The 26,940-nt window shown below is 43.2% G+C and overlaps 1 protein-coding gene across 1 annotated transcript in view; it reads right to left on the reverse strand.

The window, feature by feature from the left end:
* The window catches only part of OIT3 (oncoprotein induced transcript 3), a 54,011-nt gene extending 27,426 nt beyond the window's left edge, over positions 1-26,585 (reverse strand). The window contains exons 1-5 of the mRNA XM_063963695.1: positions 26,383-26,585; positions 23,962-24,336; positions 21,938-22,048; positions 6,378-6,500; positions 1,328-1,450 (exon numbers count right to left, since the gene is read on the reverse strand). Coding sequence (XP_063819765.1) covers positions 1,328-1,450; positions 6,378-6,500; positions 21,938-22,048; positions 23,962-24,336; positions 26,383-26,440 — 790 coding nt within the window. The 5' untranslated portion in view covers positions 26,441-26,585. The remainder of the gene's footprint in view (positions 1-1,327; positions 1,451-6,377; positions 6,501-21,937; positions 22,049-23,961; positions 24,337-26,382) is intronic.
* Between the last annotated feature and the right edge of the window lie 355 nt (positions 26,586-26,940).

Here is a 26,940-nt window from a genome sequence, read left to right on the forward strand (position 1 = left end):
TGCTGAGAGAGGAAAAAATATCTCCCTTTACAGTGAATGGCAATGCGCATAGGGGGTTATTCAGAGATGTTAGCAAACCAAAAAAACACACTAATGGGCAAAACCATGTTACACTGCAAGTGGGGCAGATATAACATGTGCACAGAGAGTTAGATTTGGATAGGTTATATTGTTTCTGTGCAGGGTAAATACTGGCTGATTTATATTTACACTGCAATTTAGATTTTAGTTTTAACACACCCCACCCAAATCTAACTGTCTGCACATGTAACATCTGCCCCCCCTGCAGCGCAAATGGTTTTGCCCATTAGTGTGCTTTATTGGTTTGCTAACAACTCTGAATAACCCACATAGTCCTTTCCACAGTTTTTCCCTGAGGGAGACGTAACTACGCCTCCCATATTTGACCACACCGCCTTCAATACCTGGGTCCCGTAGCTGTCTCAACTGCCCTATGGGGGTAATTCCAAGTTGATCGCAGCAGGAAATTTTTTAGCAGTTGGGCAAAACCATGTGCACTGCAGGTGTGGCAGATATAACATTTGCAGAGAGAGTTAGATTTGGGTGGGTTATTTTATTTCTGTGCAGGGTAATACTGGCTGCTTTATTTTTACACTGCAAATTAGATTGCAGATTGAACACACCACACTTAAATCTAACTCTCTCTGCACATGTTATATCTGCCTCCCCTGCAGTGCACATGGTTTTGCCCAGTTGCTAACAGAGGGGGTAATTCCAAGTTGATCGCAGCAGGATATTTTTTAGCAGTTGGGCAAAACCATTTGCACTGCAGGGGGGGCAGATATAACATTTGCAGAGAGAGTTAGATTTGGGTGGGTTATTTTGTTTCTGTGCAGGGTAAATACTGGCTGCTTTATTTTTACACTGTAATTTAGATTGCAGATTGAACTCACCACACCCAAATCTCTCTCTTTCTGCACATGTTATATCTGCCCCCCCTGCAGTGCACATGGTTTTGCCCAACTGCTAAAAAATTTCCTGCTGCGATCAACTTGGAATTACCCCCAGAATTCCTGCTGCGATCAACTTGGAATTACCCCCAGAGTGCGGTACAAGATCATTCAAATTAGATAAAGGGCCAAAGTCCTACCCCATCACTAGCCACTCCGCCTTACAGTCCCAGTGGACCTGAAACAGTGCAGAATGCATTGACACTACACTCACCCTTTTTCATACATGGACTTTCAAAAATTTGATAGAGCCTCTCTCTTGTGTCATGCAAGTGTGCAGGAGAAGACATGTAATTGACATTTGCAGTTGAGTAATAATAAAAGAACAATGTAAATCATTTCCATGTTTTCCATACCTTGACATGTGCGGTTATCCTCAGATAAGATAAGCCCCCGTGGGCACTGACACTGGTATGTTTCACCAGACTGCACACAGCTGTGACTGCAACCTCCATTATTGTTTTGACAGCCCACAATATCTATTAGAGAATATATTATTACACTGAGCTGGTTAAGGAGTCGCAGGTCTCATCATAACAGAGCGTGAAAAAAATAAATAAATACATATATATATATATATATTGACATTCGATGCAGATAAAATATTGAAAAATGTTATTACAGTACATGAAAGATGTAAAAAGTAAAAAATAAATTGGGATTTACATTCCCGATGCCTTTCATGTGCATTGCTAGCATTCCTGTTCACTGCCTCAGTGGCCGGAGTTTGAGCAAAACAAATTCTGGGTAAGTTTCCATCTATGTGTATTTACACAAAAACAAAGGCTAGAACAGGAATAAGGATAGTTTCATAATCATGAATGGTTGGCCATAATATATATTTATGCCACTTATACAGCGGTGGACTTTACCAAGGGGCTGCAATCCCCCCACAGAAAAATAAGCTACTGGCAGTGACTTCTCTTTGGAAGTGCTTTGTGCCAATCACACACAGAACAGGCAGCCACGCCACAGGAGCTTGTGCCGCGATGGTCTTGCAATGTCGGACGTTGGTAGGATTTATACGCAACCTGATTGACACTCAGCACCATTTGTGGCTGGTAATGGGGGGTGGCTATAAAATCTAGAGATGAGCGGGTTCGGATTTAACGCCAGAATTAACGCCAGTTCGGTTTTATCCGGATTTTTTCTATTGGCTATCCAAAACACGTGACACCCGTGAGCCAATAAGATGCCGTTTTGAGAACCGAGTAAATCCGAGTAAAACCGAACCCGCTCATCTTATCGCAGAAGTGTTGCAACCATTTTTGAGGTGTGTAAGTGCCTGCAACTGTATTCCCATACGCAGTCAAAAGGGCTATGGTGTCAAAGTTCTGTCGGCCAGTCTGTGGGCCCACATGGTTACTTTGAAGGTCGTAGACCAATGTGCAACCAATGGTTGTGTCATCGTACACAAGCAGAGGATTTGAGATGCCTCCAGTGGGCGTCTGAGCATAAAATCCGGCGGCTGAGTCACTGGCAAAGTTTTCGCAACCTAATTTTTATCAGTAATTTTATTTTGTATATATATATATATATTAGAGATGAGCGGGTTCGGTTCGTCGAGATCCGAACCCTCCCCCCCCCCGAACTTCACCTATTTTACACGGGTCCGAGGCAGCCTCAGATCTTCCCGCCTTGCTCGGTTAACCCGAACGCGCCCGAACGTCATCATCCCGCTGTCGGATTCTCGCGAGATTCGTATTCCATATAAAAGCCGCACGTCGCCCCCATTTTCACTCGTGCATTGGAGATTGAACGGAGAGGACGTGGCTGTGTTCTCTCCCTGAAAAGCTCCGTATCTGTGCTCAGTGTGTTGCAAATATCTACGTTCTCTGCCTGAAAATGCTCCATATCTGTGCTCAGCGTGCTGCAAATATCTGTGCTCAGTGTGCTGCATTGTGGGGACCACCAGTATATAATTATAGTAGTACAGTACAGTAGGCCATTGCTGTATCTTGCAGCTCTGTGTCAAGTATACTATCCATATCTGTGCTGCATTATTGTGAGCAGTATATAGTAGGACAGTGCAGCATTTTGGTGACCAGCAGTATACATATAGTACAGTACAGTAGGCCATTGCTGTATCTTGCAGCTCTGTGTCACTTCTAGTATCCTGATCAGTGCTCGATATCTGCTGCATTGTTGTGACCAGTATGTATACTGTACTGTGCGACATGCGTTATACACCTGGTGATTTTATACATCCTGTAATCTGTACTGAGCAATGTGTGAGATACACCTGGGGATTATACACCCTGTATACTGTACTGTGCAACGTTTGGGATACACCTGGTGATTATACACCCTGTATACTGTACTGAGCGATGTGTGAGATACACCTGGGGATTATACACCCTATATACAGTACTGTGTGATGTGTGAGATACACCTGGGGATTATACACCCTATATACTGTACTGTGCGATGTGTATGATACACCTGGTAATTAATTATACATACTGTATACTGTACTGTGCAACGTGTGTTATACACCTGGTGATTATACATCCTGTAATCTGTACTGAGCGATGTGTGAGATACACCTGGGGATTATACACCCTATATACTGTACTGAGTGATGTGTGAGATACACCTGGGGATTATACACCCTGTATACTGTACTGTGCGACGTGTGTTATACACCTGGTGATTATACATCCTGTAATCTGTACTAAGCAATGTGTGAGATACACCTGGGGATTATACACCCTATATACTGTACTGTGTGATGTGTGAGATACACCTGGGGATTATACACCCTATATACTGTACTGTGTGATGTGTGTGATACACCTGGTAATTAATTATACACCCTGTATACTGTACTGTGCGACGTGTGTTATACACCTGGTGATTATACATCCTGTAATCTGTACTGAGCGATGTGTGAGATACACCTGGTAATATCTGTGCTCAGTGTGCTGCATTGTGGGGACCACCAGTATATAATTATAGTAGTACAGTACAGTAGGCCATTGCTGTATCTTGCAGCTCTGTGTCACTGCAAGTATCCATTCCATATCTGTGTTGCATTGTTGTGAGCAGTATATAGTAGGACAGTGCAGCATTTTGGTGACCAGCAGTATACATATATTACAGTACAGTAGGCCATTGTTGTATCTTGCAGCTCTGTGTCAGACTCAGTTCTAGTATCCTGATCAGCGCTCAATATCTGCTGCATTGTTGTGACCAGTATATAGTAGTACAGTGCAGCATTGTGGTGACCACCAGTACTATATAGTAGTACAGTACAGTAGGCCATTGCTGTATCTTGCAGCTCTGTGTCACTTCTAGTATCCTGATCAGTGCTTAATATCTGTGCTCAGTGTCAGTGCTGCATTGTGGTGACCAGTATACTACAGTACAATAGTCCAGTGCTGTTATCGCTGCTCAGTGTCAGTTCTCCGTAGTATCATCAGTGATCAGTATAATCAGTTCTCAGTATAATCAGTGCGCTGTTAGACGTGTGCCCATTTTCCGCCATTAGTGCAGTGGGATTTAGACAATTGATGAAGTTATTGTGTCCCCGGTACAAAATCCCATCTAGATTCCACTTCACTAGGCAGGCGATAACGAGATTTTACCAATTAATATCAGTGATTTATAATTATTAATTACAGTGATCTTGCCAAATAATTCCAGTGATTTAGTCATTTTCTTCCAGTGATTTGGACCAATAATACCATTGATTAGAAAGAATAATTCCAGTGATTTTGTCATTTTCTTCCAGTGATTTGGACCAATAATACCATTGATTAGAATGAATAATTCCTGTGATATTGAGGTGTTTGTGTCGCTTAGCTTAGCCGTCCAGCGACCACAGTGCACCTCTTTTTCTCTTTTGTTTGCATCATGTGCAGTTTGGGGACTATTTTTTTTAAGTGCCATCCTGTCTGACACTGCAGTGCCACTCCTAGATGGGCCAGGTGTTTGTGCTGGCCACTTGGGTCGCTTAGCTTAGTCATCCTGCGACCTCGGTGCAAATTGTAGGACTAAAAATAATATTGTGAGGTGTGAGGTGCTCAGAATAGACTGGAAATTAATGGAAATTGTAGTTATTGAGGTTAATAATACTAAAGGATCAAAATGACCCCCAAATTCTATGATTTAAGCTGTTTTTGAGGGGTTTTTGAAAAAAAAACACCCGAATCAAAAACACACCCGAATTCGACAAAAAATTTTCAGGGAGGTTTTGCCAAAACGTGTCCGAATCCAAAACACGGCCGAGGAACCGAATCCAAAACCAAAACCCGAAAAATTTCCGGTGCACATCTCATATGTATGTATATATATATATATATATATATATACATACACACACACACACAGTATATATTTGCTGATAGTGAAGCCTGCATGTAATGGGCACTCCATTGAGAACTTCCATGAACTGCAGGGATTGGGCCATTCCCCATTGTAGTGTTGTTGCCCGCTATCTGGGCAGCAAATGATCATTTAATTTAACTTAGGGGACATTTATAAAAACTGTTGTGCATGTAACTGTGTGGAAAAGATGGCATTGCCCGTAGTAACCAAACATTGTTATTTTAACTTATGTGCTGTTGCTTAGAAAATAAACTGCAATTTGGTTAATATGGGCAATATCACCATTTCTACATGCTCATATGTAGAACATGTATATACTGTAGATTATAGCCTGTATTGTCCTTCAATACACACTGGAGTTGCAGCGGTATCCTAGGTGTCTATTTAGCAGTTTCCCAAATATGTAGTGCCGCTTATTGCAGCGATATTTCTGGCTGCTGGTTCTGCTGCTGCTAAAGAGGGAAATCTAGTGATGTCAGTGTGCTCTGGCCAGGGGGCCCCCTGACAAAGGGGGGCCCGGGGTACAGTATGCCCAGCATCCCCCCCCTTAATCTGGCTATGCGGTAAGTCAATTACGGATGGTGCAATCCCCTTAATCCTTGGTTTAGGAAAGATTCCTCTTGAACAATGGGGATCTGTTAGGACAGTTGCTGTAAAATCCCAAACAGATAAAGGAAAGGTCCAATTTTTGTCAGCATGTAGTATGTAGCATGCTCCTGATGAAGCTGTTTATACCAGAGAAACGCATTGAGCCAGCATGCTGCTCACTGTGCCTTGCCACTTGGATCCATACTACATGCTGACAATTTTTAATATATTTGTTACATTTATATTATACAAGCTGTTCTGTCCTTTCATAAACAGCCAGCGCTGGTGTGTTTACTGTATATATATAACCACATTACAAAAACATACTGGTAAGTCAATTACACTTATGGTAAAAAAAAAAAAAATATATATATATATATATATATAATTAGTGCAATATTCTCTGTAAAGTTTTGCGTAATGTGTGTGCGCTAGCTACTGTAAGTAACTGTAAATAAAGTAAATAAAATCACGGAGAACATAAATCACCTTCACACGTTTTTCCATCACTGCGAAGCACTCGTCCTGTTCCACAGTCACAGCGATGGGAATTCTTTAGGTTGATACAGACCTCACTACAGCCACCATTGTTGTGCTCACATTCATTTTCATCTACAAAACATTTGAATAGTCACGCAAAAAGCAGTTTGTGTATGTGCTTCATGTTGTAAAACAAATAAGAACATCCACAACTTTGTTTTTCACTATATATTTCCTTTCAGTGTTGGAAAGGAGATGCAAGCAAACAAGTGATAGGCAACCTGGCCCACTTTAGGGGACATGTGGGTGGTCCTCTCACCATCAACAGGGCCGCACATTAACCTTAATCTCAAACAAATTAGAACAAAATATTAAATCAATAAAAGACACATTCCTGTAAAAACAAAATAGAAGGTAATTTAAACAAGTGTTACAAACTCTAACAAACAAATCTGACAAAAAGGTGGTGGCTTGGAGGGCCGCATGCAGCCTGCTGCTAATGTAAGAGAAACTATCCTAATGTTATTAGAGTATATGTAATTCTACAGATGCATATTTGAGCAAATGCATTTGACATTTTACTTTCAACTGTAAGGGGCCTATTTATTAATCCAATGCTATGGATTGCTCTAGCCTCTATGGTTCCAGATCCCTCCCCGGAAACCGCGACCCTGCACAACACATGTGCAGTACAAACACCTCCTTTGCTGCTATAATAAGCAAGCAGTGAATGAGGTTTTAATGGGACAAAGTAATTGCCAGTAATGTAATTGGTTCTGTTATTGTGGATGTATAGTGGATATTCATTAATGCATTTATTGAGTGTCCGTTAATAAGAAGGCCCCCTAACTGTACACTGTAAATCATTTTCTGTTAATAAACGTTCTGACTGATTGCTGCAAATTACCACAATGTTAATAATCAGTGTTTTGCACTAACCATCATTAATTTAGTTTTGAAATTCTGTGGTTAGACGTTTCAGGTGCTTCAGGGACCAGTATGAGATCCTAGCGGTCAGGAGACCGACGCTGGGATCCCAGCGGCAAGCGCAGAATGTCCCCATGCGGACTTGTTGCGCTCGCCACGCTTCCGGCTTAGTGGCGTTCTATTCCCCCCTCGGGTGGTGGCGTGGTATTCCAGCTGGTGACGGGATTCCAGCATCAGTCAATTGACTGCCTCCCATTTCTAGCTATGCAGGGGAGTAGGTGTATGTATGCCTTATACTCTTTAATGTTCACTATAAATGGACACACATGATGGGGAAGATGTATCAAACCTTAGAGAGAGGTAAAGTGGAGAAGTTGCTTATAGCAACAAATCACCTTCTGGCTATCATTTATCTAGCACCTTCTATAAAATGACAGTTAAAAGCTGGTCCTGCTATGGGCAACTTCTCCACTTTATCTCTAATGTTTGATACAGCTCCCCCACAGGCTGAGCACACTATTTTTTAATGTCATTTTTTTATATGGAATGTTTTTGTCTTTGGAAAAAAGCACTGACAATACCCAGAGTCACTGCAGCAAATAACATCACCAAATGATACCTGATTATTGCTTATTAGATAAGAAGTGTTACATTGCACAGATTCTATCATTACGTAAGGTGGACATTAGTGGTTGATATGTGTGTGTAACTGTGTATAGGGGAATTTCTATTGGAATTACAACGAATCAGCAATCTATTGTATCATTACTGATGCAACAAAAGGTTCAGGTATTCTCATGCCCCTTTCTCTGTTATTTCCCGGTCTGTCCTTTACAGTATCTTTAACAATTTCATGCTGTCCTATTTTTCTTGAAGTTACCAGATCTCTAACATGATTCAGGCAGAATAAATGAATAGATCAGTAATAGCTGCTGGCAGATGATTTTTCCATTGTGTTTGAAGCAAGGGTTGTGATAAATCAGAAAGAATTCAGCTTCTGTTCCCCTGGCAAATGGAAACTAAAAATATCCTTGGTCCTATTCATATAGAGTTAAAGCTGCTCATTCTTTATCTCCAGGAGGACACGGCTGATTATCCACTTAGCTTTTAACGTATTTCCCTCCATAATTTCATCTGCATGAGAGGGGAGGCTAATCATTCTTGTTAGAGCAGGTAATGCTTCATCCCGAATTGTATACTGAGCAGCCATAAAAGAATGAAATGAGAGGTGCTCAGCTATAATCTCTTTTACTCTGTTCCTTTTCTTCCCATAGAGGGCACTACTGTTTTGTTATAGACAAAGTTACAGTGCAATAATATCAGGTCATACAAAAAACTTACATAATACAGGTTGAGTCTCCCTTATCCAAAATGCTTGGGACCGGAAGAATTTTGGATATCGGATTTTTCCGTATTTTGGAATAATTGCATACCATAATGAGATATCATGGTGATGGGACCTAAATCTAAGCACAGAATGCATTTATGTTTCATATACACCTTATACAAACAGCCTGAAGGTCATTTTAGCCAATATTTTTAATAACTTTGTGCATTAAACAAAGTGTGTGTACATTCACACAATTCATTTATGTTTCATATACACCTTGTATACACAGCCTGAAGGTCATTTAATACAATATTTTTAATGACTTTGTGTATTAAACAAAGTTTGTGGACATTGAGCTTCAGAAAACAAAGGTTTCACTATCTCACTCTCACGAAAAAAGTTCCGTAATTCGGAATATTCCATATTTCGGAATATTTGGATATGGGATACTCAACCTGTATTATCAAAGAAGAGATTGTAAAGTGGTCTGTGTGAAATCACCACAGGACTCTTGAGAACTGCAGAAGCGTATCTTTACTAGAGATGAGCGGGTTCGGTTCTCAGAGAACCAAACCGTAACGAACTTCACCATTTGAGTCCGGTTCCGAGACAGGCTCGGGTTTTCCCGCCTGACTCGGAAACCAGAACAGGCAAAACGTCATCATCCCGCTGTCGGATTCTCACGGGGTTTGGATTCAATATAAGGAGCCGCGCGTCACCGCCATTTTCACTCCGGCATTGGAGAGCGTACAGAGAGGACATGTCTCCGTTCTCTCAGTGTCCGTGTCTTGTGCTGTATTTGTCCAGTCACAGTGGTTGTGTCCTCTTGCTGCCATATGTCCATTGCTGCTGTGTTGTGCTGCATCAGTTCAGTGGTGGTGTATTGTGCTGCTTCGGTCCAGTGGTAGTGTCCCATGCATCAGCCATCAGTCATTCCAGTGACCAGGCAGTCACAGTGGTTGTGTCCTCTTGCTGCCATATGTCCATTGCAGCTGTGTTGTGCTGCAGCACAATACACCACCAGTTCAGTGGTGGTGTATTGTGCTGCATCAGACCAATGGTAGTGTCCTGTGCATCAGCCAACAGTTATTCCAGTGACCAGGCAGTCACAGTGGATGTGTCTTCTTGCTGCCATATGTCCGTTGCTGTTGTGTTGTGCTGCATCAGTACAGTGGTGGTGTATTGGGTTCACTACGATATGCCGGCGGTCGGGCTCCCGGCGACCAGCATAACGGCGCCGGGAGCCCCACCGCCGGCTTACCGACAGTGTGGCGAGCGCAAATGAGCCCCTTGCGTGCTCACTGCGCTCGCCACGCTACGGGCACGGTGGTGCACTACGCGCGCCACGCTATTTTATTCTCCCTCCACGAGGGAGAATAAGTGTCGGTATGCCGGCTGTCGGGATCCCGGCGCCGGTATACTGTGCGCCGGGATCCCGTCAGTCGGCATACTGAAGACCACCCGGTGTATTGTACTGCATCAGTCCAGTGGTAGTGTCCTGTGCATCAGCCATCAGTCATTCCAGTGACCAGGCAGTCACAGTGGTATACTCTGCAGTCATATGTCCACTGCTGCCGTATAATAATAATAATAATAATAATAATAATAATAATAATAATAATAGTCCCTTACAGTGTTGCTGTGTTATTCTGCATCAGAACAGTGGCAGTGTCCTGTGCATCAGCCATCAATCATCCCTGTGCTAAATATTGTGTTATATAACTCCAGAAAAATAATGGAGAACAAAAATTTGGGGGATAAAATAGGGAAAGATCAAGAACCACTTCCTCCTAGTGCTGAAGCTGCTGCCACTAGCCATGACATAGACCAGTGATGGCTAACCTTGACACTCCAGCTGTTGTTGAACTACACATCCCAACATGCCCTGCATCAGTTTTAGCATGGCCAAATAACAAAACTGTAGCAGGGCATGCTGGGATATGTAGTTCAACAATAGCTGGAGTGTCAAGGTTAGCCATCACTGACATAGACGATGAAATGCCATCGTCGTCTGCCAAGGCCGATGCCCAGTGTGATAGTAGAGGGCATGTAATATCCAAAAAGCCAATGGGGGTCATTCCGAGTTGTTCGCTCGTTGCCGATTTTAAACGGAGCGATTAAGGCAAAAGTGCGCATGATACGCAGTGCGCATGCGCTAAGTATTTTAGCACAAAACTTAGTAGATTTGCTCACATCCGAACTAAGAATTTTCATTGTTGAAGTGATCGTTTTCTGGGAGTGTGCAGAAAAACACAGGCGTGCCAGGATAAAACGCGGGAGTGTCTGGAGTAATGGGGTAGTAGCTGGCCGAACGCAGGGCGTGTTTGTGACGTCAAACCAGGAACGAAACGGGCTGAGCTGATCGCAGTGTAGGAGTAAGTCTCGAGCTACTCAGAAACTGCTAAGAATTTTCTATTCGCAATTCTGCTAATCTTTCGTTCGCTATTCTGCTAAGCTAAGATACACTCCCAGAGGGCGGCGGCCTAGCGTGTGCAATGCTGCTAAAATCTGCTAGCAAGCGAACAACTCGGAATGACCCCCAATGTTCAGTAAAAACACCCAAAAAAAAGAAATTTAAATCGTCTGAGGAGAAACATAAACTTGCCAATATGCCATTTACGACACGGAGTGGCAAGGAACGGCTAAGGCCCTGGCCTATGTTCATAACTAGTGGTTCAGCTTCACATGACGATGGAAGCCCTCAACCTCCATTTTGCCATTTAATTCCAGTGATTTGGACGTATAATTCCAGTGATTTTGTAGTATATTTCCAGTGATTTTGCAGTAAAATTACAGTGATTTGGACGTATAATTCCAGTGATTTGGACGTATAATTCCAGTGATTTGGACATATAATTCCAGTGATTTTGCCATTTAATTCCAGTGATTTGGATGTATAATTCCAGTGATTTGGACGTATAATTCCAGTAGTTTTGCCATTTAATTCTAGTGATTTGGACGTATAATTCCAGTGATTTTGCCATTTAATTCCACTGATTTGGATGTATAATTCCAGTGATTTGGACATATAATTCCAGTTGGAATTGTTTGTGTCGCTTGGCTTAGTTATACAGCTACCTCATTGCACCTCTTCGACATCTTTGCATGAGGTGCTGTTTGGGGGCCTAGTTTTTGAAAAGTGCCATCCTGTCTGACACTGCCTTATGAGTCCAGGGGTACTGCTGTATTAGTCCTGGGGTACTGCCGTATAAGTCCACCAATTGCAGAATTTTTTAAAAATGACAGGGGCATGCTGGAGATGCTGTCAGTGAACCAAACAATTGCGGCTCACTCTCGACATTCAGCCACAGCGTGACACTACTAGATGGGCTAGGTGGTTGTGTCGCTTAGCTTAGTCATACAGCAACTTCGGTGCACCTTTTTTTCTTCTTTGCATCATGTGCTGTTTGGGGCCTTTTTTTGATATCTGCCCTCCTGTCTGCCACTGCAGTGCCACTCCTAGATGGGCCAATTGTTTGTGTCGCTTGGCTTAGTCATACAGCTACCTCATTGCACCTCTTCTACATCTTTGCATGAGGTGCTGTTTGGGGCCCAGTTTTTGAAAAGTGCCCTCCTGTCTGATACTGCAGTGCCACTCCTAGATGGGCCAGGTGTTTGTGCCGCACACTTGTGTCGCTTGGCTTAGTCCTACAGCAGCCTCTGTGCACCTCTTTTTCTTCTTTGCATCATGTGCTGTTTGGGGCCTTTTTTATATCTGCCCTCCTGTCTGATACTGCAGTGCCACTCCTAGATGGGTAAGGTGTTTGTGCTGCACACTTGTGTCGCTTGGCTTAGTCATACAGCAGCCTCGGTGCACCTCCTTTTCTTCTTTGCATCATGTGCTGTTTGGGACCTTTTTTTTTTATATCTGCCCTCCTGTCTGACACTGCAGTGCCACTCCTAGATGGGCCAGGTGTTTGTGCCGCACACTTGTGTCATTTAGCTTAGTCATACAGCCACCTCGGTGCAACCTTTTGGCCTAAAAACAATATTGTGAGGTGTGAGGTGTTCAGAATAGACTGGAAATGAGTGGAAATGAATGTTATTGAGGTTAATAATACCATAGGATCAAAATTGCCCCCAAATTCTGTGATTTTAGCCGTTTTTATGTTTTTTTTCAAAAATCATCCAGATCCAAAACCGAAACGCGAAAGGGTGGTTTTGGCAACACCAAGGGGGTCATTCCGAGTTGACCGTTCGCAAGCTACTTTAAGCAGCCCTGCAAATGCATTGTCACCGCCCACCGGGGAGTGTATTTTCGCTTTGCAGAAGTGCAAATGCTTGTGCAGCGGAGCGGCTGCAAAATAATTTTGTGCAAAACAAGACCAGCCCTGTAGTTACTCTTCGTGTGCGTTGATTCTAACAATGGAGGGACGGCTTTTGACGTCACACACCCGCCCAGCGTTCACCCAGCCATACCTGCATTTTCCCCGACGCACCTGCATTTTTCTAAGCATTCCCTAAAAACGGTCGGTTGCCACCCAGAAACGCCCACTTCATGTCAATTTCCTGCATTCTGCCGTGCGACTGAAAGCTTCTCTAGATCCTGGGCAAAACCACAAAGGATTTTGTACCCGTACGTTGCGCATGCGCATTGCAGTGTATACGCATGTGCAGAAATGCAGATTTTTAGCCTGATCGCTGCGCTGCGAACAACGGCAGCTAGCGATCAACTTGGAATGACCCCCTAAGCCAAAACCAAAACGCGAAAGTGGAATTAGAACCAAAACCAAAACACAAAACACGAAAAGTGCCAGCCGCACATCTCTAGTTTTTACTCACTCTACCATCCTGTATAATAGCTGCAGAAGCACTTCCTTGAGAGCAGTGATGCAACTTCCTGTCCTCCACATTAAAGCAACACAACATACATCTACAGAGCTCCACCTTCATAAAACAAATCTAATATGCTCACAGCCTTTGTATCAAACTACAGTCCATACATGTCGTCTTTTCTTCAGTGGCTTTGGCATTTAGTGTTTAAAATCCGATGATGTTAGCTAGATTATGTCACTTAGGGCCAGATGTACAGTACTAAGCCTTGAAAAGTGATAAAATGGAGATATATAAACTACCAGCCAATCAGCTCCGAAATGTCATGTTACAGGATGGGCTTGAAAAGTGACAGGAGCTGATTGGCTGGTACTTTATCACTCTCCATTTGATCACTTTTCAAGGCTTAGTACATCTGGCCCTTAGGAAGTTGTGTCTGTACCATGTTCACAACAGTTGTCAATGAATGGATTGATATACAATCAATGAAAAAAAATGACAGAAGCTGGGGGCAGCCTTATTACCACCATTTTTTTAAGGTATATACTTAATTACATAAAGTTTTTTAAACTGTAATTAAAGAAATCCACATCCTATACAACACATTTTGTTCTCTCCTGTACCCCCACGCAAACTCTCAATTTAAAAACACATGAATGTATACCCTGATAGAGGGATTCTCATTGTTTAGAGCAGGACCACTCTTAGCAGAAGTGATGTGAATGTCGAATGGCTTACCACGTAAGACTTTTGCATTTCATTTACATACAGAACACACTTTTACTGGTTTATGGCAGTGTGATGGGCACGTTTTTGTGTTTTTTCCATGGGTATTGAAGGCACAGAATTAGTAGCACAGCCAAGTTTTGAAGTCAGGAAGAAGAAAGGCTTACAAGCAATACTGTACGTTCTGTTGAATGGCAAAAGACCATTGTGTGTACTCGCACATCTGTGGCAGGGCTTTATAGTCTGATGTGGTCAAAGACTCTAATAGATAGGAGCAGGGTGTCAGCCAATTGCAGGGTATCCAGGCAGATGGTTGCCAATAAACAAGTCAACATTCATACTGTCAACACCACTGTCCACCATGGCGACATCCTCAGAATGTTACATGTTCACAATGTTGACCTATAAAATATCGACATACTCAGTATATGGACTGTTAGTGTTATGGGTCAGGCTGCATGGAGGGGTGCTAGGGTCAGGTTGTGAAGGGTAGGGAAGGTTTAAGCTATGCTTTCTGCCGACATGAGAACTATTGACCTAACATACACCCCACAAGTGCAGGATACCTTAAATTCTCAAAGATTAATATACTGTAGGTAGGAGTCATAACCACAATCTCAAGGAGAGCTGCCAAAGGATGTGTACTCAGATAAGTAAAAAATACCCGTACCAAATGCAGATCATTAAAAAAGAACTCAGTAGGCCAAAATGCTGGTTGGGGGTATTTGCTTCTTTTCTGGCTACACCGCTGCATACCTCCCAACTGTCCCGTTTCTCTGGGACTGTTTCACCTGCAGGCCGCAGTGTCCCATGGTGGTGGGGGGAGCAGGGGGAGCACGCACTGAGTTGCTGAACCTGTGCGCCTGTGCTCAGCATGTATTTCCAGTACAGGGAGAGCCTGGGGGCAGGCCAGTAACTCAGAGAGTGCAGAGCCTCAGCAAGTGGGCGGACGGAGGTTCCGACTTCCCTTTCAACAGGGAAGTATGCCATTGCACAGAGCAGGTATAGAACGATTGCTAAAGATATGGACTCTCCAACTACTGGATATGTAGAGAGTGAATGAATACAGTATCTAAATTCATTATCAGTGCAATTCAGATACCTATCCAAAGACATTCAGACTCTCTTACACACATGGGACCTAATTCAGACTGGATTGCTGCAGCGACTGAAGCCATTTGCGGAGTGCGCCCGCACCCCAGGAGCCCAGTGAGATGCTAAAAGCATCTCAGGGTTGCGATCGCATCTGCCTGATTGACAGGCAGAGGTGGTCGCGGGGCGGCCTGGACAACGCAGGCGTGTCTGGACCGTTGCATTGGTGAGCCGCAGTGGCTGCGTGACGTCACGCGCGTCTGGTAGCCAGCTTCCAGTGCAGCTAGGCTATGCAGGCAGGGAGCTACTTGCCGGGCGCAAACCCTTGCGGGGGGGTGGGGGGGGGTCATAGCCAGGCATGTGGGGAGGACTAGCCCTGTGCTGGGCGTCCCCCCGCATGTCTCAGAAACTGATCGTAGATGTGCTACATTTAGCACATCTACGATCAGATCAAAATTACCTCCATGGTTACTGGGAGCAGCGCACTCTAGAGAAGAACAGCAAGGGATATTTATACAGAGTTGTGATTATGGATTACTTTTAAAATCATGCTATCTGGTAACAAACAAACACAATGCCACACTATACATAGACAATTTCTGCACGAATACATGCAGAAAATAAAGATAAATATGAATATCTTCAGAGAAAAGTGACAAATTTCTAATCCTACCCTAAAAGTATTTGTCAACTACAGTTTATTTACGGACTAAAATTAGACTCAAATTAAAACTGAGATCCACTGACTAAGGGGTCTATTCAGATTTGAATGCAGCCGCGTGTTCGCACACAGGGGCGTCTGTGCACGTGCAGCTTCTATAGAGCACATGCGTGACCCTTCACCATGCAGCCGTAAGGCGATTGACAGTGGCAGCATTGATGCTGCGTTTAGTGGGCGTGGTACGGATAACGCAGGCATGTCCGGGCCGCATTTGGGGCGAATGCGTTATGTTACATGCAGTCACTCTGGAAAAAAATGGCATCAGACTGCCTGCCAGCACAGCCAGGCTGCGCAGGCAGGGGTCAATCTCTAATCAATGCGTTCGCTATTAAAATTGGAACGCATTGTGGGGCGGCGCCACACACATGCTGGGTGGCTTTGTCCTGTGCTGGTCGGCCACCAGCTTGTGAGTAGATGGATGCAGCTCTTGCTGCGGGAAGCAAGATCTGCGTCCATCTCTGAATAACCCTTTAAGTCTTTACTAAAACAATGCAAAGAAGCGACTAAGACTAAAACTAAATTTAAAATCCTTGTCAATATTAACACTGGAAGTAGGGTTTTACATTTTTAAATAACAATTATGTGTTCTAGATATTTGAAGAAGATACATATGAGCTGCTGTGAAGGAAATAAGATTGTGTACTATTGCACTTGTTTTACAAACTTAAGGCCCGTACACACTGGTCGATATATCGGCCGTTCTCTTGAACGGCCGATATATCGCAGGTCCGTCGGCCAGTGTGTACGGCCGATACGTCTGTGAACTCCGTCGTTCACAGACGTATCGCGTCGGCCGCGCAGCACAGCCGACGGCCAATATATCTACCGATATATTGGCGCGTCGCTGTGTGTGTACGGGGCGGTCGGCCGACCACCCGTACACATGCTGCGGCGGCCGGCGGTGATTGACAGCTGAACTGGGCGTGTGTACACGCCCGCCCAGTTCATGACGTCAGTCCCCGATCCGTCCATAGATATATCTGCAGATTAATTGATCTGCAGATATATCTATTAGTGTGTACCCACCTTAAGGACCTCATTGAGTATCAATCGTGAATGTCTGAAAACCGCAAACGGGTGACTTTCGTGAGCACAGCACACACGCAGACTTTCAGATTACAATTGCATCCCGGAAGGGATGCCGATGACGGAATCTGAAAGGGGCCAGGACACAGGTTCCGGAATCCTGACCGTTGGGCGTTGGGATCACGATCATCCAGACAGCAGGATGGGTAAGTACTATCCGGGGATGGAAGGTTTAGACAACCCCCGGGGAAGTTAGGATTAGGGTGTAGGGGAAGGGGGGAGGTAGGTTTTGGGTGTTTCATACCCAACCCGGTAGAATGAGGTGGATAGTCCTCGAAGCATGTCTTCGTTCTATATGTATGTCCACATAGAACAATGTTCAAACCATGACAAGTTGCCCCGTTTGGTGCACCATGGACTTTGTGACTTAGCTGTATCATGAGACACAGACTTTCTCCACAAAATATGCACATCATTAATACAACAAAAGTACAATGCACGGGTACCCTGAACACAGGCGCTTGCATTTCATGTAGCTGCTGTGAGCAACTCATTCACTATTCTGGGTAAAAAGGCAAAAGACAGCCGCAGGGGCGCTTTAAGAGAGGAGGAGACCCGTGTGCAGCCTCTTCCATTCAGGCCCCCTCCTCCCTGCCGGCAGGACTGTAGAGTCTGAGCACTAGAGGGCTCAGACTACTGCGCATGTGTAGATCTCTGGGAAAATGGCGCAGTGGCCATTTTCCCAGTGATTTCTCTACTATGCATGCGCAGAATACTGCAGAGATGGATGCGGCGCAATTTTCATGGTGATGTAACAGCGCTGATGACGTCGGCCTAGGACTCCGGAGGGGTGAGTATTCAAAAAATAGGTGCAGCGTGTGTGGTGTGAGCCAGTATGCACAGCACACACTGCACCCATTATAAATACGCCAGTGGACAGAGGACCAATACGAGTGAGCTGCACCATGCATCATTATGCTTAATCTGTGAGTTTATTTCAAGATGACTATTCCTAAGTACCTACAGCAGCATACTATAGGCAAATGCATGTGCACCTACGATGTTAATTACATGCAAAATTCAGGAAAAAGTAAGAATTTTACAGGAATAAAGTCGTGCCATACTCTGAAGTTCCAAAAGTCACGAGATAGCAGTATGCAGTGGTTGCTGCCCATAGGCTGCAGGGCAGACCACACATAAAATGGGAGGGTTTTTTTAACACATATGTTGTATGTAATATATGTGCTGGCTGCCTGTCCCCAGGGGATCAGCAGTGCTGCTGTGTTTCACAGCCGCAGCCAGCTGCACTTGGGACACAGCAATCAGCTTGTCCTTCTTCTGTAAGCCCGCCCCCAGACTCCTGTGTAAGTAGCCACTGAAGTCTGTAAGGCGGGCTTATTATACAGGAAGGTCAAGATGAGGAATGGGTCTCAAGTGCTGCGACGGTGGCAGCTGTGAAACACATCAGTCCTACTGAACCCCAAGGACAGGCAGCCAGCACGTATATTACGTACAACATTACAGGCATGTTTATGTGTTAACCACCTCCACCCCACCTTTTATGTGTGGTCTGTGCTGCAGCCCACAGCAGCAGCCACAAATGGCAGTATGCAACGGTAATGTAGGTAGTTCCACCATACTGTGATGTCGTGGAAATGGCCAGACATGTATCAGTTGTAATCTGACATCTATTGAGTCAGTATGAACACCATGGCAAGACAACATGCATAGTTTGAATGGGGTATGATAGTGAGTGATATGGGGTATGATAAGACATTCCATTTCCAAAGTTTTGCAGACACTCAAAATTCCGTGCTCTATGGTGCTGAGTGCGTTCCAGGAATGACTCATGGAAGGCATTTAGATTGTAAGCTTGCGAGCAGGGCCTTCCGACTTCTATGTCTGTCTGTTTTTACCCAGTTTTGTTCTACTTCTGTTACTGTTGTTCCAATTGTAAAGCGCAACAAAATATGCTGCACTATATAAGAAACTGTTAATAAATAAATAAATAAATTACCAACGACCGTTAACAGTGCAGTGACCGACAACGGATGATTAATGATCATGACCAGCAGCATCTGGCTAGAATTGTCCGTGGTAACAGTTAAGAGACACTGGCTTAAATTACAACCACATTCAATGCAGGCAGTACCAGAGGCATATCCAGCAGGTCAGTGCAGCGTTCTTTAGCTTCCATGGAATATGAGAGCAGAAGACCCACCAGAGGGCACCGGTTAACAGTATGACACCAGACACAGCACTTCACCTGGACTCGTGACATCGCTAATTGGACTGTGGATGACTGCCAACATGTTAATTGGCTCGAGGAGCATTCTGGGGAATTCTGATAAATGGTGTGGCCCCCACATTTGCAAGACATAAACCTAGTCAAGCATTTATGAGACATGGTGGATAGGTTCGATTCACACCCAAGTGCCTACACCTACAAATATCAGGAAGCTGTGGAAAGCTATCCAGATGGCACGTGTCAACATCTCTCCAGAGGTCTACTGTCCACTTCTGGAATCAATCCACGTGGAGTTGCTGTACTTCGCCGGGCTACAGGGGGTCCTACACAATACTAGGCATGTATCTCATGGCTTTTGGCACTTCAGTGTATGGTGCAAACAAGGTAGGACACATCTGTAAGTTAATTAATACATTGGAATGGTACCCAGCAGCAGCTGTCAACAAACAGGCAGTCATCAGTGGACTGTTGTCAGACACAGGGGATCCAGATGCCAGCAAGCTGGAATTTCCCTGAGTCTGTGATGTAAGTGTACCCGGGTGGAAAGGGAGCAAAAATTGTGGGACGACCGATGTGGAGGAGGGGGAAGAAGGAGTGAGCAGGAAGGGAGCACTGAGCACAGACAGTATGGGATGTGTCTGTGGATGGGGGAATAGGGGAGCACAGAACACGGAGGGGGAACAGAAGAGCCCACAGTGTCGGATGTGGAAGGGAAATGTGAATACACATTAAACATCAACTACCTCCCCCTAGTCATGCACTGATGCCCACTGCCACTCTCTACCACCCATCCTCTGTCGTTCCCCTATCACCCTCTGCCTCTGTCCTGCCTTTTCCTACCTCCCATTGTCATTCTCTGCTTTCCCATGCCACCCACTGCCTTCCCCTTCTTCTTCATGCCACCATCTGCCTTCCCCTAGCTCAATGTCACCCTCTGCCGCCTCGTCACCCACTACCATCCCGTAACCCACTGCCTCTCCTGTTCACCCTCTGCCTACCATTTCCTTCCCCTGCCACCCACTGCCTCCCCATCACTCAATGCCTACCCCTGCATCCCTAGTCCTCCACTGCCTCTCCCTGCACCCTCTACCTCCTCCTGTCACCCACTGCCACCATAGTCTCCCACTGCCTCTACCTAGTCACACTCTACCTTCTTCACTACCTATTTCCATTCTCTGCCTTCCCCTGCTACCAAATACTTAACTGACACCTTCTGCCTCACTCTGCTACCACCAAAGCCTTCACATGGGGTATAAACTTAACCATTGCATGAATGTATTAAAAAACACATCCACTGACAGCGGCTCCAAAAAGAAGCTTGTACCTGCGATGTGTAAGAAATTAAGTGATCGCATAAGTGGTCACTTTGCTTCTGTTTTGTGCCTCCACGGTCTGTTGACCATGCATGTGAGGTGGACATTCTGCTGTAACATGCTGGGGTTCTGCAAAAATTTGTATGAGATGCCCTGCTAAAGAGGGATTCAATATCGGAAAATGTTTGAAAAACAGGTACATTACACCCTGATTTTGTGCTACAACGAGACAGAAATGTCTGCATTTGAACACATTAAACATTTAAAGGACCAATAAATTCATAATGCCCTCTTATGTAAAAGATTATCTGCTTACATTTTTAGCTCTATGTAAAACTAATTGGAACTTGAAAGAAAGGGATTTTAATATAAAATAAAAAAAAACACTTTACAGATTGGTACAAATTATGTTTCAAACTTATCATACTGTAGACTTCATTAAACCAATCATTCAACTGCAATTCTAGAGTACAATCCTGCATATTTACTGTAAATATATAAAGAATTTTCAGAAAAATCTATATACAATATCAAACACATCTTACTGTAGGCTACTATCATGGTATGGGATCTGGGTTACCAGATAAATGAACAAGAAACAGCGTAGTGCCACACAAGGCATCAAACTTAGCATTTTGTAGCTTATGATACATAATTAATTGTTGCATTGTACTTCCATTATAGGGCTCGATTCAGCATGGAAAGCAGGTACGATTGCGTTTGAATGCTAGGATCTTATGAAGTGTGCGGACGCACAGAAGCTGCACTGCGCATGTGCACGCTGTGAGATGTGACGGCATCTCACATATACGAACGCTTCTACCTGATTGACAGGCAGATGCCTTCTTGGGGCGGGAGGGGCATCGCAGTGGTATGGGATGGGGGGGGGGGGGGGAAGGTGTCCAGACCATTTGCAGGGCGGGCCGTGATGGCTGCATGACGTCTTGTGCTGGGCATCCCCCCGCATGCTAGTGTAATGAATTACAGATGTGCGATTTTTATAAATAAAAGATAAAATAAACGTAAAACTTGTGCATTAGCGTGGTATAAATTAACTCATATTAGGGGTACTTCAGCGCTCAATTCTGAAATACATATATGTATGACCCAAAATGGTTCTATTATCATGTAGTTTAGGACTACCAAGCAGAGATGCCTTACAGTGACTGATGGCTTACTATGTGCTTGCAAATGTATGTAACTGAGATCTCTGCATTGCTCTTATAATGTAGGATGTATGTCTCTTTTGCTGGCCCATTGCAGTGTTCTGGGGGAATTTGTTTAGTTTTTTTCTTGTCTAGATTAACCTTTCTTTTGCATGCACCTGTGATGGACCAATAAATTAATAGAACAACTGCTATTCTATGCGCAATAAATTTTTTTTTCATGATTAGTTATATCAACTTTTCTCACCCAAACAGGTTTGCTCATCAGGACCTAGAACTGTTCCAGTACTGCAAATGCAATTTCCAGTGTCCAGACAGGTTCCTCCGCACTCCATCAAATCACAGATATCGTAGAAGTCTAATAACAGATACATCATGTTAAACATTTTGTGAAATCACAACTAGAGTATTGAACTGCTGCAGACTTTGATTTGTAATATTTGTCAATTCAACACTGTAAATACCTTACTGTAGCCACAGAATCAGGGTGCAGGGTGTGTGTTGCACATAGCCCCCAGAGTCAAGGCGTGGCCACACCACTCGCTCTACACCCACTGACTGTACTTAACTTGCCACTGTCGCTAAAGAAATCACTGGGAAAAAGGCACCAATGCCATTTTCCTACACATATGCACATACGCAGTAGATTCTGGAATCGTGCCAGAGTCTTCTCAACACATGCGATGGGAGGAGGGGGGGGGGGCACACAGATATTGCACATGCGCCCCCTCTTCTAGTATTGCACTTTAGTTGTGTTTATATTCTTGCACACATAACTAAGCAGACTTGATAAAAATGACTCAAACACAGCTTACCAAACACTTGCAATCTCCTTATTAATTATTAATGGTCAAATTCACAAATGTTTGGCTAATTAAAAACACTTTTTTTTATTAGAAATTTAATTAACTGTCCTATGCACAAAATCTAAAAAATAATAATACTAATTCTGTAATATTTTAAAAGAATTCACAAGTCAATAGAAGTTGGGTCAAAATGTTATTTCGGAGACAAATTATCAACTTGCCACAGTTTGTTGTTTTAATACCTTCTTTGTTTTCATAATCAGTTTGTATTTTAAGATTTTGTGATTCTGTGCAGAAACTAAAAACAAGAGTTGTGAATGAGCCCTACTATACAAAACAGTATAACCTCCTTTATTAAGACTATCCCTTGTAGCTAGCTCTGTAAGTACATCTGTTGGCTGTACACTGCAGGTTTGCTGACATTCTGGTTGCCCCCTCCAAGAGGGAGCAGCCATGTTGGTGCAACAGAGGGTGGTATCAGCATAGGTGGGCAGCGCAGAGGGCCTGGAGGCAAAAATCATCACAGCCCCGCTTTACAATGCCCAGATAACTGGCATTGCAAAGTAAGGGGGAAGAGTATGATGACGCAACTCAGCATGAGTTATGTCATCGCCCTGCCCACATTCGCTAGGTATGTGAGGCTGCGGTGGGGAGGGCCTGTGGGTAGGTGGAGACCAGCTCTGGGAGACTTGCTTTCCTTTCCAGGAAAACCAAGAGTCTCACGCGATTTTCGTGAGCCTTCCGTCCATTCTGGGAGAATAGGTAAGTATGAGTATATGTTCATGAATATTGGATTAGCACATGAAATCATGGTAATAACTGGGGCACTTTATTGCCATGATAATTCATTGATGTTTAGATAATCGGTGGGATGTAATGGAGTCCAAAATCAATGGAGATGCGGGATGCCGGCCGATATCAGAGTCCATTACATCCCACCACATATCTTTTGAGATGGGAACCCACTCTAGCCAACATTTCACATCTCGCTGCACCAGTGACACTTATTTTACATTCTGCCAGTGTGTTCATCAGATTAAATAAGTTATTATAATGCTCTTTTATTTCTAAGGCACACACAGGTTGTCTAGTGCAGTACAGGGGACTAAAATGAACAATAAACTACATAGGTATAGGCTAACACATAAGTAAACCTTTCCCATAAACACATAAGTACAGTGTACAATCAGCATAATTACATAGGGAAAACAAAGGGAGAGGGCTCTGCCCACATGAGCTTAGAATCTGTTGGGTGATGTGGATGGATACAGATAGCAGAGAAGAGGAGGGCAGAGACTGCAGAATCAGGAGCAGAGGCGGAAAGCTGCAACTGAGTCTTTAAGGGCATGTTAGTGTCAATGAAGCAGTCACCATCTGTATCAGTTGTTTCACAATGTAATGGTTAAGGGTAAATTAAATAGCTTTACAGTGTGCGGTTCTGTGTCTAGATATAAAGGATACTCACGTCCGCAGTAGACATGGAAGCAGACACTTGGTTTTGTTAGTCGATAAACATAGTAACCTCCTGGGCAAGCCTTGATATCCAAAGTGGTGTTCCACTGGCAGCAGTTATTACTGTAGCTGGCACAGGCTTGTCTTTGCACAATGCCCTCTGATTCATTTGGGTGGTTGCCATTTAGCCAGATTGGTGCATGCGTGCCACAGTGGTTCTCCGGAATACAAAATGTTGGCATAGCATCTCCAGCCATACCAGTGAACCGATACCACTCGCCGTCAAGGTGGTTGTCACACATCGGTTTGTCTTGGGACTCGTTAAACAAGTGGTCAGTATTTCTCCAAGGCTCATTCAGACTTATGTAGGCAGAACACGGGTCTAGAGCTGGAGATAGTGGAGAGATCTCATTATTATATACTTACTGCAAATGATTACACTGTATGGAGGATAATCTTATACAAGGTTAACATTTGTTTTGGTTTTCAGGTGTTAATGAACAACCCCAGCATGGGTAGACACATTTATTTATATATCATAAGTTGTTTATATATTGCCACCATATTACACAGTGCACATATTACATGAACTTAAAATCTTACTTTAATATTTCACAAAAATTATTTGTTATAGTTTTACTAGTAAACAGAAATCTAGCATCTAAAAGCACAAAATCTACACAAACACAATATACTACATACACTTCATAAGCAGTCAAGAAAGACTTCTAATAATGTCTTAATGTAAATGGAAAATGGCAAAGGTGAGACAAGGAAGAAATGGGAGAATCTTCAAAGTTCAGGGCAGTTTACATCCATCACTTGGAAGTTACTACACTGCAAAAATAATAGATATATTTTTATCATTTAAATACTGAGGGGGGTATCCAATTATCCACGATAATTTAACACGGATAATGGATTTGCCGGGGGCTAGCCAATTATCCCCAATAGCTGGCGCTTATCCCCTGATGCTGTTGGGGGTTTGGCTTAATCTCTGATGCTGGCACAAATTCACAATAAGCTGGCCTTTCTTCAGCGATTGCAGCTGCGAAAATACATAGGTCTGCAGCTTATTCAAAGACCCTATATATTTTCGTACAAAAAAACAGCGGGTTTTCGTGTGTAACAATAGGATGCCGGCGAAATAAAAATAGACGAATGCGATTAAAAAATATATAAAAACAACCCAGTTTTTGCTGGCACAACATTTTCGGGGCTAATTGGATACCATCCTGAGTCTGGTGTCATTCCAAATTATTGTTGTTGAGCAAAGGATTGGTTTGGTCTAAAATAACCACGCATAAGTGCAAATAAAGGTGCACTCTATAATACAATGATAAAACGTATACTTCAATAATACAGTGTAACAGTTTTCAGCAATATTAATCGCTATAAGATTGCATATATAATTTCCGTGCTGCGTTTAGAAACAGCTACTGTACTACGCTAGATTTTTGACAAATGATGTAATTTGCTAAAATGATCAAAATCAGCTCCAAGCTTAACGAACTTAGAATTATTATACATGATAATGTTAATTGTAAGTTAATGAATCATCCAAAGCACCAAACCCACTTTGACAAAGGTTACAACTCATATGCAAGATAAAGATTCCAATTCACTGCTATATATATATATATATATATATATATATATATATATAGTGTACACACAAGCGTATTGATATAGCTCATTATATATTATAGTATTGGACAACACTGTACTACAGTACTACAAACTTTCCTCTATAAGCCCCTAAGACGTCTTTGGAGGTCAGCAGCTCCTATCTAACATTACTTTGTACTAGCTATATGTGCACACATAAATTAAACAATGCTCCACATATACAGTTATATTTATTATGTAAGTAATCTAGCCCTCCCTTTTAATAACTGACCGCCTATTTATACCAGGGAAACAGTTAAATTAAGATATGGTTAATGGGCACATCCTATAATCGCTAATTAAAAGGTGTAATCAGTCACAATAAATAGTTTAGTGGCCACTCTAAACTCAGCCCTCAACTGGAAGAATTGTTAAATATTGTTGTTCATAGTTACATTGTTTGCATCAGCATTCACAGTCATTTAGTGCATCTGTTAGGGCTAGGGGCAAGTATAGCACAAAGGTGCAAATATGCACTTACAAAGAAATCGCCACTTTTGCATGTGACACACAAATAGTGGGCGGCTTTATTTTAGATCAATTGATTTAGAGTTTATATTAAAATGAGTTCTTTAGAGTTGAGCTCATAACTGTAACTTTGCCAGCAAATTGTCATCCACCCTACTCTGATACGTGGCTTTGCCAATGTTCAGATTTGCTGGATCTTGAGCTGTCTTCCAATAAGAACTGTTTAATTGATGTGTAACATATAGAAATGCTGAACCCAGGCAGTCTAACAATGTAAAATACTAAAAACAGTACTTACCCAATGGGTTCACTTGATTAAATCGGAAGTAGAAACAGAAGGTCAGAAGAAAAAACATTTTACAAATCCAAGTGTAAATAGCAGATTAGTATCTAGTCCTCTTTGAAAGGAACCTTGTATGATGGTCTTTCTTCCCTGGATCTCTGGTGTGAATGATCTTGTTTTGCAGTGACCTCTTCTTTATCATCTTCAGTGGACACATTATCAGACGGAAGAGGATGAAACAGACCAAACCTCTGACCCTTCCAACAGAGATCTGTCTGGTAAACAAGGATATTTTTACTGATTGATCCTGATGCCTCATCCTCCCATTGTCTTGACATGCTGGAATTCTGAAAATGATACAGTCTTATCCGAAAGGGAACTATGAGGAGGGACATTCAGGAGACAGGTCATTAGCTGAAGTCAGCCCTTCCGTTTGCCCTGTCCTACACTGTCACATGTTCTTCATGCTGTCTGACTCCCTATTTAGAATATTGACAGTCTATAATTGTCTTCACCATTTACCGGCACAGAAATTAGCAGAAACCAATGTAATGAATGCTCTAAAGACTATAT

The sequence above is a fragment of the Pseudophryne corroboree genome, chromosome 3 (assembly GCF_028390025.1).
Source record: "Pseudophryne corroboree isolate aPseCor3 chromosome 3, aPseCor3.hap2, whole genome shotgun sequence".
Lineage (NCBI taxonomy): Eukaryota > Metazoa > Chordata > Amphibia > Anura > Myobatrachidae > Pseudophryne > Pseudophryne corroboree.